This window comes from Colias philodice, chromosome 3 (genome assembly GCF_061535455.1).
Source record: "Colias philodice isolate Cphi_HAF_F1 chromosome 3, ilColPhil1 Martin Lab GWU primary, whole genome shotgun sequence".
Taxonomy (NCBI): Eukaryota; Metazoa; Arthropoda; class Insecta; order Lepidoptera; family Pieridae; genus Colias; species Colias philodice.
The window spans coordinates 6,153,003-6,170,861 of record NC_143088.1 but is presented as its reverse complement, the minus strand read 5'-3'; the positions used below and the strand labels follow the sequence as shown (position 1 = coordinate 6,170,861).

The 17,859-nt window shown below is 32.1% G+C and overlaps 2 protein-coding genes across 2 annotated transcripts in view; both read right to left on the bottom strand.

Moving 5' to 3' along the window:
• Window positions 1–8,688: 8,688 nt before the first annotated feature.
• Window positions 8,689–15,781, bottom strand: LOC149489672 (putative maleylacetoacetate isomerase 1). Its single transcript, XM_089714357.1, has 5 exons — window positions 15,625–15,781; window positions 14,522–14,708; window positions 10,753–10,871; window positions 10,048–10,265; window positions 8,689–8,842 (listed from the first exon to the last, which is right to left on the bottom strand). Exons 1-5 carry the CDS (start codon window positions 15,628–15,630, stop codon window positions 8,731–8,733), a joined length of 642 nt encoding a protein of 213 aa, XP_089570483.1. The 5' UTR covers window positions 15,631–15,781; the 3' UTR covers window positions 8,689–8,730.
• A 292-nt stretch (window positions 15,782–16,073) lies between these two features.
• Window positions 16,074–17,859, bottom strand: part of LOC149489671 (uncharacterized) — a 34,651-nt gene continuing 32,865 nt past the window's right edge. The window contains exon 3 of the mRNA XM_089714352.1: window positions 16,074–16,793. Within this exon, the coding sequence (XP_089570478.1) occupies window positions 16,570–16,793 (224 nt within the window). The 3' untranslated portion in view covers window positions 16,074–16,569. The remainder of the gene's footprint in view (window positions 16,794–17,859) is intronic.

Below are 17,859 nucleotides of genomic sequence, written 5' to 3'. Positions count from 1 at the left end.
TTCGTTGTTAAATAGGTGCCAGACGCAATTTTTTATTTCGTTTTTATAAAAAATTCAAATTATTTTAGAATGTCTGTAAATTTCATATTATGTTCTTCAAACATAATATAATCTAAAATTAATTAGCCAGACGCTAATTCGATTGTTAAGTATTAAATAATGTGTATAAATAAAAAAAAGTAATGAAGCATGCAGCTCATCAGCTAGTGTATTTTAACTATGCGACAGGAAATAATTGCAAGAATACAATATTATTTACACTGGTTCTTATAAATAAAAGCTAAAATGAAAAAAAAAAAACACATAAAAGTGAAAAGAAATTAAAGTTACCATACATTAAAAAGAATGAAATAAAAACTATATCAATGAAGGTTAAACAATTACATTGTTAAATTTAAAAAGCCATCTTCATAATCATCATCATCATCATCATCTTCACACTGTCAGAATTATTTATGTTATCGTCTAAGGAATTGTTATTGTTTTCCAATATTCCATCATCTGTAAACAACTAGAAAATTTGTTTCAATATTGATGTACACACATACACACACACAACACACACACACCACACCACACACGACACACACACGTGAACACACACACACTCGCATGTTTAAGTTTGTATTGAATTTAACTAAAGTAGTTAGCATGAATTAATATAGGTATACTAGCGGTCCGCCCCGGCTTCGCCCGTGGTACCTACATGTATAAACTATCCTATCTCTCAAGTTGGATCGAACTGCACATGGTGTACGAATTTTATTATAATCGGTTAAGTGGTTTAGGAGTCCATTGAGGACAAACATTATGACACGAGATTTATGTATATACATGTATATTGTATATTAAGAATTAAGATTAATGAATTAATATTGTTATCATCATCACTACATAGTATAAAACAAAGTCGCTTTCTCTGTCCCTATGTCTCTTTAAATCTTTGAAACTACGCAACGGATTTTGATGTGGTTTTTTTAGGGTTCCGTAGCCAAAATGGCAAAAACGGAACCCTTATAGTTTCGTCATGTCCGTCTGTCCGTCTGTCCGTCTGTCCGTCTGTCACAGCCGATTTACTCGGAAACTATAAGTACTACAGTGATGAAATTTGATGGGAATATGTGTTGTATGAACCGCTACAAAAATATGACACTAAATAGTAAAAAAAAGAATTGGGGGTGGGGCCCCCCATACATGTAACTGAGGGATGAAATTTTTTTTTTCGATGTACATACCCGTGTGGGGTATCAATGGAAAGGTCTTTTAAAATGATATAAAGTTTTCTAAAAAACATTTTTCTTAAAGTGAACGGTTTTTGAGATATCAGCTCTCAAAGTCGTAAAAAGTATGTCCCCCCCCCTCTATTTTTATAACTACGGGGTATAAAATTCTAAAAAAAATAGAGGTGATGCATGCTAATTAACTCTTTCAACGATTTTTGGTTTGATCAAAGTATCTCTTATAGTTTTTGAGATAGGTTGATTTAACTGTAATTTATTATATTTGCTGCTACGGAACCCTTTGTGCGCGAGCCCGACTCGCACTTGGCCGGTTTTTTTAATAGATAGAGTGATTCAAGTGGGAGGTTTATATGTATAATAACATCCATTAAATAGTGGAGAAGTACTGTTATTTTAGAGGTTTCTAATGTGATTTCGTAAATAATTACATTTTTTCCACTTACAGTGCAAACGCAGGCACCCTACGAGTTTTATCAAAATAATGTACTAACTATAGTACACATTAAAAAGGTCTACAGAAAAGTCCGCGATGGTATATGTCTATCTCTTATGGATAACCCACAATAACTTTTTTGTCATTTACTTTTTACGACAAATAATGGCTAATTTTCGAAGCGATTTTAACCAATACAACATTAATCCTTAACCAATTAAAGACCTTGAATACATTGTTCATTTAATATAGATCTATATGGCCCTTTACACCGTATGATTTAAGTGAATATTTTCGAAGATATTAAAGATTTAAAAAATGCGGGACGTAGCGTTTGCGGCGGTACCAGCCGGCCGCCCGGCTATATATTATTTTATACCCGTGCGAAGCCGGAGCGGGCCGGTATGTTTTTATATTCAACGTTCACAGTTTTTCTGTAGTGTATTTAGTATCAGCATTGCACCCGTGCGAAGCCAGGGCCGGGCGGGTCGCTAGTTAATATTAGATATATATATCTAATATTAATATTAATATATTTATTAGAAAATTTAACTTGTATTGGCAACACTGTATTTTGTCTGTGGTTCTTTTTCTTCTTGTACGCGGTGTGTAATGTATGGTATTAGGCAATGTGCTATTGGAAATAATATAAATAAGTTAAGTAATCGCTGTTTTCATTTAAACCCATAACTTAATAGTTAAGTAATAAAAAAATTGTTTTGTATAGAAGATTGTTGATGTACCCTAATAGTTTATTTTTTAGCCTAAGGAATAAAATGTACCAATGGAAGGTACTTGTTCCCACAACACAGGGAATCCTAGAGTAGGAACAATTCAATTTCTATGCAACTTATATTTTCGAAAAAAAAAGTTATTTTTTATTGTTATTTAATTTTCGCGGCCGACCCTTTCTATCTCTCTTGCACTTTAAACTATCTCTCCATATACACAATCATCAAATTGTTATACTTACCTACTTTCACTACGTTTTTATTTGTACATATTTAATACTTAACAATCGAATTAGCGTCTGGCTAATTAATTTTAGATTATATTATGTTTGAAGAACATAATATGAAATTTACAGACATTCTAAAATAATTTGAATTTTCTATAAAAACGAAATAAAAAATTGCGTCTGGCACCTATTTAACAACGAAAAAAACGTCTTGGAATAAAAAAATTATGTCTGATGGATCTATCTAAAGGCAAAATATTAAAAATTACGCGTTAAAAAATGACTTTAAATTAAGGAAATTATCCTGTGCAGATAAGATGCGCACTAAAAAACGCAACCACTGCGACCAGCCAGACAGCCCGGACTCTAACCGAAATAGCAAGAGGAACAGTATATCAAAAAACCAACTATACTAAAATGACTTTTTTTTTAACGTTAATAGCTCCCGTACCATAGCGAGACACCCAACCAAAATAATAATCTTTTATGCTTTTACACATATAAATATATTTCATGATATTATTAAATATTCATATATTCTAAACATACCTGTGCGATCCATTCTGTCTTTGATGTTTCGTTTGGAAATGGCAAGCTTTATTATTTTAAATTCCCAAAGACCGTTTCGAGGAAGCTGTGTTATAATATCTTTTGAGATTTGATAACATGTGTAGGAATAACATTAGTATCGTGAAATTCTCAGGTGAAATTTCTGTGCCTCCAGTGAATAAGGGAATAACTCAAAAACAGCATTTTTCAGGAGAGACAAAAAACTATATATCAATACTAAATCTTTATTAATTCAAAATTTTAAGCTTGTATGTGTAAGATATGATGTTAGACTATATTTTTACATATGAACACATATTGTAACAACCCCATAAATATACTTTTTTCGTGTTTTTTTGTAGTTGTGGCCTTATGAACGAGTACTTCATGGAATAACTCAATGTATTCACATAATTTTTTTTTACTCTTTGCAATATAACGACTTATGCCCTTATGCACTATGTTCATAATCGCACAACACGACTTATATTATTGCCAGTTTTGGTTTTATAGAAATGATGTGACTTATTATGCTTGAAATTTGTGTACTTTATGACTCAATTGAGGCATTTTAGTGGAAAAACTATGCACGGAGCTTGAAAAACGAATGAAATCAACGGTTTTTTTTATCGTTATTAGATAATAAAAACAAAACAACATTTAGGTATTTATGCATTTAACCCTAGAAGTCCAATCTACGTAAATTTGACGTATGAACTCTTCTATATTTATCATTGAATCGCTGCAAAATCCAGAACCAACTTATTAGCCGTCGAGACCTAGCAGTCATCAGTACATAGTTGGCTCATCCAGGTAAATTCCGCCATTTGGTTGTAAAGAGGATGTTGTGCGTCATTTTGACGTATAATTGGGCTTTTCGTAACTTTTAAAATTGTTTCAAATTTTTATTTTGTGATTTATTTGAATATTTTTTTCCAAATCACGTTTCACATGATATCTATAGTATTATACTATAGATTGAGTATAAAATGGGATCCAGACAACTTTTATACTAGGACGAAAAACCTTCAATTTTAGTAAATGACGATTATTGTCCTCCGCTGGATTTGGACTTCAAGCAAAGGGCTTGGGTGGCTGAAGATGTTGTCCGGAGTACCTAAAACCGAATATGTTATGGGGTTTTGTTACCCATGTATAATGAAAGTCGTAGATTGTAAAATAAACCTTTAATCGATCTTTCAATAATACAGTACTATGTTGTTATGAGTCAATGAGTCTAGTCTGTACAGGTTAGCAGGAGACAATCATTGAGTATTGGTATTAATTACGTATCAACTGCGTATTGCGTTTTGCGTATTAACAGCTAATTGTCCTAGTGAAAATGAATCGTCGAATCAATTTAAAATTCGATCAAGTGCGTTCCGTTTCGGAACGCCACAGATAATAAAATATAGATAATAAAAGTGGCAACACCACAATGTCATGGTGGTATACATTGAGGATACAAGCACTATAAAGAGATAAGAGAAGCCCGAAAACCATATTCCTGTATGTTCAGTTAATACAGGAAAAGTTATAGGTGGTCAGTGGCGATATTTTACGGCATGATATAGAATTTTAACAATTTCTATATCATATAATATCAAAATAATGTAGATAAATAAAGAAAATACCGCAAAGATTTTATGAAAAAATTAAGCACAGATTTGAAGGTGCCTTAGATGCAAATACGACTTGTGGCACGCACTTTGAAGAGACTCTACGTGACAATAGCCCAATTTTTTCAAAATATGTGGTACCAGAGTATCCATAAAATTTTTACGAAAATGCAGGACCAAAGAAGTATCGATATTGCGGATTTTTTTCCTATAAAAAAGGCAAATTAATTGCATCTACAGACGCTCCGATTTGGTTGGTGCCAACCATCCGACCACGACCAAATCGGAAAGTGTAGAGAGCGGTCGGTCCGACATAATTATTATTAATATTGGTTTGACGTGGTCGGATGCGCCGGCGATACCGACCAAACCAACTTCCTATCCGATCCAACCAAATTGGAACGTCTGGAAGCTTTGTTCCGACCAAATCGGCTCATTCCATAGAGTAATATAGGTAATTGGCTCATTCACATTCGCAACGCCGCCGGTGTAGGACGTCAACATGAACGCCGAGGGAGTTACGGTCACCGAACGTGACATATTAATAAAATTGCTGGAACTATATAAAGACTTTCCCTGTTTGTGGGACTTAAGTAACAAAGAATACGCAAATAGAGATGCCAGAAATCAAGCGTATTTTATTATGTTAGAAGTATTAAAAAAAATTGACAGTGCGGCTACATTAAAAACCTTAAAAAATAAGTTGTAAGAGCCGCATATGACTGTAATTTTCTCTATTTCTATAGTAGAATTTAGCCCATTCTCTTCGTACTATGGTCAACTGACATATTACTCTATGGTCAACTGACAGCTGGAAGGCCAACCGTCGGACAATCTGTAGCAATGTTGGAATGGTTGCCTTGTCGGTTCCGATATGGTTGGCACCAACCAAATCGGAGCGTCTGTAGATGCTTTAACAAAGCACAGTGGCTAAAACGCTATATGCGGAGAAAACAATATTCATAATTGTCAAGACTGGTTATAAATACTTTTTTTTTATGCGACTATTATATATATAGTATATATTATTGTCTTGATTATTGTAGTTAGATAATTTATTTGAAAAAAGATTAAAAACGAGTTATTTTTTAAAAACTTACCCAATTATAAGAAGAAAATATAAGTTTAACATTTTTGTTGGCTTTTTTTAGATGATTCAATTATCGTTCTGTATTTATATAAACAAAGAGTATAATATCATTAAATGCACTTAATATGTTAACTGTATTTTTAATATCTATTGCAAAAAATAGTTAATTTCCATAGAAATATATTAGTATCCCAAGTTAACTGATAAATACCTTTTTTAAAAAATATAAAGATTTGTTGTTGCAGATTTATTGAAAAAACGATTTAAAAATATTAAGGAATAGTGTGTGTTGTTTCCGTGCAGTATTCAATTAATAGACCAATAGCAACACGGCATTAATGCCAAACTGTCTCATGTCGTCACTTGAACCAATGACACTAAGGGAGTATTCAAGCTTTCTTTCTGAATACGCCCTAACAGAGTTGTTCCTTTATGCTCATGTTAGAAAAATGACACAAATGCGCTTATACTAAAATAGTGTTAGGACTGATGGAACAAAATGAATTAAGTCTTTATTCAAAAAGTATAACTACACAACGTCTTTGTGTTCGTGGGTACTTTTGACTCGAGACGAATAGTTCCTTTGCGATTGCCTAAAATGATGGATAAGGTAACTTATACCGTTAATCACACCCTACTTATACCGTTTGGGTCATTCGAAAAAATGGGTTAGGACGCAGCTAGAGATATGACCTTTTGATATGTTGTGTATTTTGACGAGCTGAATCCAATGGTGCAATAAAAACCAAAGGGAATAACTCGTCTTACTCCCTTATTCACTGGAGGCACAGATTTATTCTTGTCGTTTCCTTATTGTTTGACTTCAAATAGGTACGCTACGAATGTTGGTATACCTACTGGTTCATAATAATTTAACGAAAGTGGTTTTTAATTTCGCAATAATCTCTAACACATAATTTTGATGGGAATGGTTGGTTCATGGTTGGTTAGTTTTTTAAATTTTTTAGATTAAATTATTGAGAGTTTATATGCTACGTCTCAGTAATTTGTCAGTAGGTAATCCGTAATAGGTATATTACGTAGGTATATAACGAAATGAATACTTATTGGTAATTATTTTTTAATAAAAGATTGCATTATAAATAAATTCTAAGAATAAATTAACAAAATGAAGGTCTAACAGATTGTTCTTAATGGCTCGAGCAGATATTTAAGCGATGTGAACTACTCTAGTTTGCGATCAATTGAACAATAACCAATTAGCAATAGCTTTCGGATCACTCTATCTTTGAATTGGATTGACATTTAAATGTCATTACAGTGAAATAGTACCATTTCCATTTTTTTGTAATTTACCCACTGTGGAATTTATTTTTGTGATTTATTTACGGGTGCAAATAATGTTGGTATAGTTAACCACAATAGTGAACAATATTATTAGATTTTGTGTGTAAAAATACCTATTAATAAAAAAATAGCGGAGCCAATAAGACAAGGCTTTTACCTTATTTGTAAAAAAAAAATAACCATACTTCTACTCTACTTCTTATGGTCATAGTTATGTTTATTGTATGTATAGCCTTTAATATCGATGAAAATCCTCTGTTCAAAAATTCCCTTACTCTATGTCGATTGTCGCATTCAATTAAATTAACAATCACTTCAGCTTTATAAGTTAAGTACATAAGTAAAGGAACTTTTATAATATTAGTGTATATCATAAACCATTTAGCGGGGGCAGATAACCAAGCTTTCGTCGTTGAAAATAAAATATTATAGTTTTAGTTTGCGATAAGATATAATGTTTTGTGAATGTGCAAACTTAAGACATTTATGCCTATCGCGTTCAGATTTAATTGCGACTTCCCAGATTTTGACGTGAATGGAGTAGAGTAAATGTAGGTCAGCTGTAAGTCTAGGGTTGCAAACACTTTTCAAATACATAATTTTGTAGCATTTATTGAGCTATACCTACAAGTAAGAAAAAGCCTTTACTGTATTTACTTAAAAACGTTTCTTAAAGTATCTAGTATTCTATAATCGTTTGTCATCTAAGTATGTTTTGGGCGGCATGATAAAACTTTGACTAATAACGTGGTAAGTGGTAACCCTTACCTGAACTTGCAAGTTCTGATAGGTACCGCCGTATTCTATTTGAATAAGCAGTATAATTAATTAGGTTGCTGTGAATTGTTTACTATCAAAGTTTCCGTCGTTAAAATACGTCGTATAACTTTAGTTGTGAAGTTATAGGGATTATTGTTTGTTTACCTTATCTATATGTTATACAGGGTGTCCTACTGTTGGTATACTAAGCTCAAAGGAGGTTATAGATTTGCATACGCTGAGTACGTAAAAAATACTTATAAATTTCCAGGCGCATCATAAGCCGGCTGCGCTAAGCTAGAGAAGAAAACATGAATTTTCAGAAAAAAATTATCAAAAATTTTTTGACGTAATTTTGTTGTCCAAGTATTTTTTACGTGATCAGTGTATGCAAATTGCAAAACTACAAGTCCCTTCTCGCTTAGTATACCAATAGTGGGACACCATGTATAGGTATGTAGGTAGATAATTATCAACATTAAACGAGGTATATCTACTACAACCACTAAAACTATTTAAATAAAGAAGAATGAAGTGATATTGATGTAATTTTTTTAACTCTTGCAACCTTCTTCCTAGTCTTTCTTAATCCGAATTATCAAAGATAGTTATTTTATTGCTTACTCGATATAGGTATTATCATAATTTATTGATGATTATTGTCACACATAATTTTAGTAAGAGCCACTATACTTAGAAAAATATGACTTGTACATGCGAAATAAAAGACGTTATCCAATCAAAAAGTTTATTAAAGCCAAGTAAGTACATATTTATTTTCGGCCCCTAACATTGTTAGGGTGCGTTTCCTCGAAAGTTTCTTCTTTTAATAGTTTTTCATATAATTTAGAAAGTATCGGATATTCGCCGAGTTCCAACTCGTGTCTGGAAGAAAAGTTGTTAACTATATTTCTCTCATTTCTACTATTAAACATAATTCTATAGTCTACTCTTTATTGTTTTATGTCAAAAATATATTTTTTATGTTTTTCTATTATAATGTTCCAAAGATTCCAATATTTTTTCTCTCAAGGAATGTTGTAATAATTTATCCTTGTTTTATTATTTTGTATAACTCGTAACCAATTCTCGTTAGAAATGCCAAATGTCTTCAACCACTTAACATACCTACATATACAATTGGGCGAAGTATTTTTTATCGTCATGAAGATGGTTTGGAAAAATTGAATATAACACAGTTTCATTAAATGATATATTATATAAACATAGTTACATCCAAAGGAAATCTATCAATATTAGCATTTTCATATTATATTTATATTTTGCCATGACTTGAGCTAGAAATAATAGAAAGAGTTAAAAATTCACATTCAGACTATCAGCACACAGAATTATTTAAATATACTTAGCCAAAGTAAATCGTTTCTAATAAGCAATAATGATATATCTTCAAAATTTCCCCAGAGGGAACACGAAACAATCCTATTAATATTTATTAAATATCAATTTCTTTAGCGTATTGTGAAAATTGATTCGCAGTAATCTAGGTGGCATTGTGACTCACAAGATATTTCAATAACTAATATAAAACCAGTTTTATCATTAACGGTCTTAATGGGTTTTATTTTACCACTAGCTAAATAAGGATTCTTACGAGTTACTTTTGCCAACCAGGCAAAAAGGGTACCTATATTGCATATACCTTTATACAATAATATATTTATTAACCTTGTGATTAACCTACATGACACGTCATTTCTAAACGAGTAAATTCGATTTTGACAGGTTTCAGTGCATTTACATCAAACGAGCTAATGCTTATTCTAACCCCATTATGTCCAATTATTTTAGTGTGAACAGGCATTCTGTCGTTGTTCATTACTGCGTAGGTATATGTTCATACGGAACAACACTGAATACAAGTTTTCTTTTGTACACTAAAAGATCGCGAAAGAATGCTCCTGCTCTAGCTCTAGCTCTCTGTTCGTTTGATATAAACGCACCGTTAGGTAATGTTATTCATATTCAACGAGAATAAGACAGGATTTTTATCCACTAAACCCAAAAATATCATGAGTTGCTTGTGTTTAACTTTTCACTATCACTTTTAATCCAAAAATTAGCAATACCTGGTGACTGCATTAAAGACTTGTGGTACCAGGCACAAATCAGCTTTCGTCAGTTGGTCGCCAATGCAAAAGCTTCCTGCAGAATTTTGGAGAAGCTTTTCGAGGCTCTGAAGTCCGCGTTTCGTCCAGTGTTTAGTAAACGCTTTGTATTTATCTTCCGAATCAAAATAACTCTTTAAGCCAATATTTTGCAGCGGTTGAATGCCGGAAACCACGGTCTGTATAAATTGTAAAACTTTAACTATATTTTTGTTAGGCTTAAAATGTATTTCCTATGCCACTTAGCTTTGTGCAAACAATATGTAACGGAGATTGATTTGATACTTTTCTGATTCTCATTATCAAAAATTAAAAAAATGTTTACCTCGCAATAACTGAAAATAAACTGAACGAAATTTTAGACAAAAGCAATAGAAATTTGAAGAAGCTTGTCAAGTGGGATTCGAACTTTCGAACTTTGTTCCATTGATGTTTTTTATACAATAATTTTTATTTGAATTAATCCGAATTTTATTACTAACTTTATTGCGTAAAAGGTAAACAAATGGAACTCGCAATCCTGACAGATTAATATACATATTACATAAAAAGTCAGTGCAAAGTAGGAAACTTCGTGAAGGGACATGTCAAATTTCTATTAACTTCTGAACGAGCTCGCTTGAGTTCTTACAAATTTATGCATAGAATTGTTCAGAATTTACTTACCTCGCAAATTTCTTGCATGCGGGCCTTCAATAACGGAGTAGGCGGTGTCAAAGTTGGTGTAGGTCGAGTATCTTCCAGATAATTAATTATAGCCATTGACTCCACGATAGTATCATCATCTGGTAAATTATAGATATTCTCTCTTAGTGAACCTAATTTACTACAGGTTTTCTGCGTATTAATGCTACGTATAAAATAACTGGCTGAAGGGCTATTACAGATAGGTACATATAATATATAGGTGACGATCCTATAATTAATAGGTTGAGGAGTGACTACAAAATTATTCATATATATACTCTCTTAAAATATATTGTTTAAAGTTGAAACTTGAAATTGGATGATCTGATATATATGTTTATGTCGTATTTAATACTCCTTAATAAGAACTTATATAAAAGTACAATTAAAGAAAATAAATAAGCTTTTTTCCATCAGTTACTTATATTAATCAAAATTAAATAAGCTTTAAGTATTTAATCCTGTTTGCTTCCATTATTTCAATGTACACAATATGTAAACATAGCATAAAAGTCATTCATAATCTGAATAAGAATCTCTTAAATTTATGTATTTATAGTGGATAATAAAGCAACAATGAACAACGAAGTCTGAAAGCATTTCATATGCATATGTTGTAATGTTTCCAGTCAATAGACTGACCCAAATAGGTGGTAATTTATTAAGAGGTTTTTGTATACGACGTATCTGAAGGAGTTAGGGCGCTTGTGCACTACAAGGAATTTTACTGTCCGGCATTCCGATTTTTTACGGTCCGGTGTGGCATGAAAAAACCGATGAATTGCTTGTGCACCTGTCCGTCTTTACTCGGATCAGTGCGGTACAGTTCAAGGAAGTATGGCGGTATAATGCTATCATAAATGATTGTTTTCGCATTTTACAAGAAACGAGTAAGTAAAGTAATATAGAAGGTGAAATATTATATTACTTCGTTATAATAAAAAGTAAAGTTCCGTAAGAGATTTGAAATGCGTGTTTCACTTATTTATTTTAATCGGTGACGAGGAGCTAAATCGATTCCCACTTGAACTTTAACTTACCAACACTTACTTAGATAATAATTATAGGTCAATGCTTGGTCAATGTATATAAAATAACAATACCGACTTCTCAAATCTCATTGCCCGCTAAAAGAAAGTAAAACAAGAGCTTGCTTTCAATTGGCATATGCAATAAAAAGAGTAAAATCCAAGCAAGTGGGCACTCGAAAACAATTATACCTACAGCGACTCGTAAACTCAAAAACCATCCGGAATAGGGAAAAGTAAAATGTCGGACAGTAAAATTACGTATAGTGCACAAGCTAGTATTTAGATTAATTGCGTGCCATACCGGACCGTAAAAAATCGGAATGCCGGACCGTAAAATTCCTTGTAGTGGACAAACGCCCTTATTGACCTGTCTGTTGCGATGTTAACGCAGATATATTGCACGCCTCATAAGCGAAGCGTTGAGGTGGGTACTACTGTCACTTCGCGCAAAACATCTGATTTTTCAAACTTAAAATGTCTTTATGTATCATACGTTGCACTTGTAAGATAAAACATACACACACATATTAAGAAAAAACACTATTTTTAACGTTCATGATATTTTTGATGTCATTTTTGTTATTTAAACTAGTTAAAAAACAGTTTAAAAAAGTTCTGTCTTGGACGTCCGTGTGTCTGTATGTGCGGATCCTTTTTCTTGTTAACACGATAGCGACCGAAATACTTTACTAATCGAGTCTTTTTTTTTCTCTTACGCTTGAGTATGCTCAGGAATAGAACCCTTTCATTTTTCAGGGTCTGATTCGATGTGGTTTAATTGTTATTAAATAAACAAAAATAATAATTAATAAATATTTATTAAAAAAAAATTATGAGGCGTGCACTTTTGGATTTTCCAAATTATTATGTTCATCACCCTCATTTATTTGAATAAGATTTTTTTAACTATTTTATTTATAATAAAGATTAGGTAGGTATCTTATGAAAAATAGCCGAATCTATGTAACTGCATCAGCACTGAAATACCTAAATTTGCTAAAATAAGATGACATAAAAATTAAAAATTAAAACGGTAGTCATTTTTCTCGGTGTATCTCATGATTCCTTGAAACTCACTCAATTCACCATGCCTATACGATAATACGACTACATAAGTAGGTGTCGGATAAGCTAGCTGTATATTTGGTAGGTCTAGAAAAGATATCAGTATAAAAATAAATCTAAGTAATAAAACTATTTCAAATACTTACAAAAATTCTGACTAGTGACTTGAATAATATATGTACTTAAAGGGAACATTCTGATGATTTCGAATTATTATTAAAATACGATTTACTTATTATATCTAAAACTATATTAAAAATAAGAATACAGTGGGATGATCTCAAAGAAAAATTTCAGGTTCTTGCACTATAGCTATACTTTGTAGTTGTCCTTTGGAAAGATGCACCCATTGGAGACATACACTTGTTAATTCAGTGCGCAATACAGTCACCACTATGGTAATTAGAATCGTGTGAAGTACATATGTGAAGTGTCAGTACTCGGGGGTATAGAGCGTTCGGAGCTAGCACTACAGCGCGGTGACATCAGCAGTTATTGAACTGTGCTCCAGTTAATAACCTCAATCATCACACTATTGTTTATTTTTATTGAACCGCGCTGGTTTTGGGGACACGGTTTTATTTGCTACGCGGACGGTGCAAATTAGAAATCTGTTCGAGCTACGTCGAGTGTATGGTCGTTGAGTTGAAATCGTGAGGCTGAATAAGATGAGGAAATGTGTTTTCTTTTAACGTTTCAAATCGAGATGGTATAAATAATAAAATATTTGGAATTAAATATTGTGTGGGCAATATTTTAAATTTTAATTGCAGATTATTGCCGCTATAATGATTTATGTAAATCTATTTAATTGGTAATAATAGAATATAAACAATTATACCACCTATGTCCAACCCATGTTCCCAACTAAACAAATTAATATTTAAGTTTTAAAAATCTGTACTCTCGAGACAAAATTTTAAGTGGCCCTTTATACGAGATTGACGAATAAAATGAGATCATGGTGAGAATCTGAAATCAAAGCTTTTCGTTTAGGTGGAATCGTGCGGATATTGAAAAGTATTAGAACCTTTTATCGTCGTGTGAACATATAGATGTGTTATAACAACCAATATCATACCGTTTGCTGGCAATTTGTATGTGAAAATTTGAAAGGAATATCTGAAATTCATTTTCGCGTGCTGCCAACATATAATCAGGTTTCGTCACAAAATATTTTCTGCAAGAAGGAAGTTATTATTCGTAATGCCTGAGGGAATTGCCTTTTGGCCGTACCCGTTTTGTGACGTGCCTATTAATATATTCGTGACAAAAGTTGTACCCACGTCTTTCATGTAAGGACACTTCAGGGGTTGCGTTGAGTTATAATTTATAATGATGTTTGATGAATACACGTTCTGCAGCGCTTTGAATTTTTATCATTTTGTTCTAAAATTTGTTTGAACACGACGTGTCTATTGTCTATAGCTTTGAAATTATTTTTTATCTTATTTTATAAAATTAATGTAAGTATAAAATTGTAAAGTAAGCATCCGAAGAAGTAAAGATATTCACATGGTCATTAAAGCGTAATACAGGTAAATTCTTTCTTAGTAATGAGATGCATCTAGATCTACCTATAAACATACGAGGATATAGGACTTCACTTCATTCTTGCATACCATATTAGTTATTTTTATTCAAATTCTTACCAATAATCAACGCAGGGACCTTTTGAGACGGGTGGATGGCTCGAAATTGTTCCGATAAGTGTGCTTGTTTCTGCACAATGTCTACAGAGCGCTCCTCATAAGGAATTTTCTTTAAATGTAGGGCAGCACGGACTCGCCAAGTGCATGACGATAGCCAAAATCCATATAAAATTGTTGGTGTTTTACCCTTTAAAAACGATAACTTTAGTACTTTCTTATGTTTGATTTTACGTGAGTATTATACATTTAGAAATTAAAGACTTTTACGTGTCTCCCGTTGTTCATGCTCGCTGCAAAAGTGTGCGAAATTTCATGGTCGGGATAATAGATAATACATATAATGAACAAATCTACTAATTAACTACGTTATCTACGTTTTCATTCAGCTGTAGAAAATGTAGATAACGTTTTCAACATGAGTTCATAATTATTGCCAATAAGGAAATCAACGGAGTCAGCAGTGGTTCATTTACCTAAAGAAACGGATAAGGCCAAAATCTTCTATAATCAGTATACAATATTCAAATCTGGCGTTAAGAAGTCTCATATACAAAGAATATACTACTCTCTAACGAGAGCTCATATAGCGATATCTTGAGCAATGATTGCTCAAGGAACCTTACGAACCTTACGGATCCTTACGGATATTTTCGGAACTAATTTTGACATACAGCCTTACAGGTACCTAATACAATTTTGAGTCTTGTGGTGTTCTTTCGTTTTATAGACTTTAGATATATAAGTATTATATTAATTGTAATCTTTCTAAAACATTAATGTAATAATTTTGTTTGTAAATTGTTTTGATAAGATACAGACTTATATTAAAGAAAAAATGTTAGACATTCGAAAATATATTTATTTTATTAAATGTAGCAACATCATTGTAGCTGCCAAAAGTAAATTCTATTATTTTCAAAATAAACAAAAACATCTTTCGCTTATCGCGCAAGTAGTAGATTTCACGTTTACTTAAGAAAACAAATTATTCTGTTTACATAGAATTCTCTTGAATTGTTGATGGGAACAATTATATTTCGAAAGATAAAATAGTACATATTTATACTATTATGATGATCAAGTAAATATGATGATCTACTTACCGCCATCCTGCATCAATTTTTTATTCACAAATTAAGTTAATTGTATTTATTCTAATTAATATTAAACCATATAAGTTTTATAAAGATATCAGGTGATATGAATATGTACCTTATTTAAAAGGTTATGTTTCTGACATATCACTATTGAGCTGTGTGATGTGTCCATTTTGTATTGATCCGTAGATCATCAATAGATGGCGTTATAACTAAGCAAAAGGATAAATTTCAATAAAACTCAAGAAGAGTATGCTTTGTTTTATTTACACATATTATAGAATCATAGTTGACAGTATAGATATATTTATCGATATTATTATAAGATGATTATTTGTGTTTATCTAGATATGAGTAAGTATAATTATTTAATAGGAAACCTTTATAATATAGGTATAGAATATCAGAATATCTTCTAATATAAATCTGTTAAAACTTAATCAATTTTCATGGAAGCTATTAACATTTAGGTACAACTTATTTGAGCCAACTTATAAAATAAGGAAATTAACTAATTGATGTGTAATTATAAGACAATAAAAACATATTCAAGTCTATTATAATAGTTCGGATTTACTTCATGTTAAATATTTACAATTAATAAACTTAACAGTTAACTAAATATAAAAGTTATTAACTTATATGGAAAAACATACGAAATATTTTTTTCGTCATTTAAATTGCTTGGAACATTGGTCTTAATATTTATCTTATATTAAGCGATACATAAAAATATACAAGGGCCTTATAATCTACATTTGAAAATGTTCATACAAAATTCAAAACCTTGAGGAATAATATAACAGTTGGTACATACTGTCAATATTCGGGGTAAAACCTTCTTCAAATTATTGTACTATTCAGCTTGTTACGCCTACTCCGTGTACCGTCCAATATATGGATACTTATGTTAAAATATAATGAGGTTCTATTGGTCTGGGAACTCATTAATTAACCCCATCTTAAGGGTGAACCGGGTGGTCGCAGGAAGGTCGCTCGTGTCTCGGCTGTGAGGGCGCCACCGTCGCCGCCGCCGCCGCCGTCGTCGGGAAGGCCGTAGAATGCGTGTAAATGCCTGCGATGGTGCATCTCGTGTCCCCTGTGGAGACCTTGTAATCTGCTCCAGAGCGAAAATATCCTCTTCTTTATTTTTTTGTTCTTGTCCGTATCCGTTTCTGGAATTAAGTAATTTGTTTCATTAATAATTTGATAAAAATACAGTGTGAAGTGATTCAGTTTTATTTTATTTTATATTAAAATGAAATAACACTTCACAAAATACAAGTCGTAAGACACAACAAATTAAATGGCGTATCGGTCAATTAAGGAAAGCTGGCATGTTCACAGTACTCACACTTATGCAATTTTACTTACAGTATGTTCAAAAATAAATGCGACTAGTTTCATTTTAGACTTGAATTGTAAAATGGTGCGTTGTAGATAAATATATGCAAATATAATTATGAAAGCTCTCATAATTTACCTGTAAAATTATAATTTAAAAGTAAATCAATTGATGAACTTAATTATTTATTCTAATAATAATCAATTGGATAAAAGTATTAATAATCATTCAATTATCAAATAATAATTAAATTTCTGGTCATAAAAACAATACAAATAACACGTGTACGCTCACTCCCAAGTCCCAACACATCTCACATTATCATCCAAATTTCCACATTGGTGAGAAAAATTGACATTTCTAATGAAAATGAACAAAAAATTAAATGATTTTATTAAATACTGTAAAATAGTCTATAATTCTTCCATTTACTGTATCACAAAATTCTTCATAGATTTTTAGATATTCGTACTACACCAATTACATCACCCTGTATTTATAAACAATTGCAAAATAAAAGCTACACATAGGCCGGGAGATACTGACACAAAATTTCGGGTCATTTGTAACAGAATGGCGGTTCTACAGGGGTCTTATTACGCAATGACAAAAAGAAAAATGATGGTCAGAACGCTGGTACCGGCGGACTAGTCGCGTGGGCGTTAGTCGAACTCGTCGGATAAATAGCGAAAGTCAAACGATTTGTAACACAAAAATTTTTGAATTTACCGATAGCCCATAAAAAAAGATGTAGGCGGTAGTGTCATGCCATACTTTTCCGGTGTAACTTACAGCCCCCCATACCGACGCGATGCGTTGATTAAAAAAAAAAAAACAATTCAACCATTTGTATCAGGCTAACTTTTGCACAGGCATCATCGTGCAGACATTTACGA

What these genes read in the sequence shown, in the direction of transcription:
- LOC149489672 (XM_089714357.1), bottom strand. An exon ending in GGTCCCTGCGTTGATTATTG is followed by an intron (nt 10,872 to 14,521) that starts GTAAGAATTTGA and finishes ATAATTTACCAG; the next exon opens with ATGATGATACTATCGTGGAG. An exon ending in GCATGCAAGAAATTTGCGAG is followed by an intron (nt 10,266 to 10,752) that starts GTAAGTAAATTC and finishes CAATTTATACAG; the next exon opens with ACCGTGGTTTCCGGCATTCA.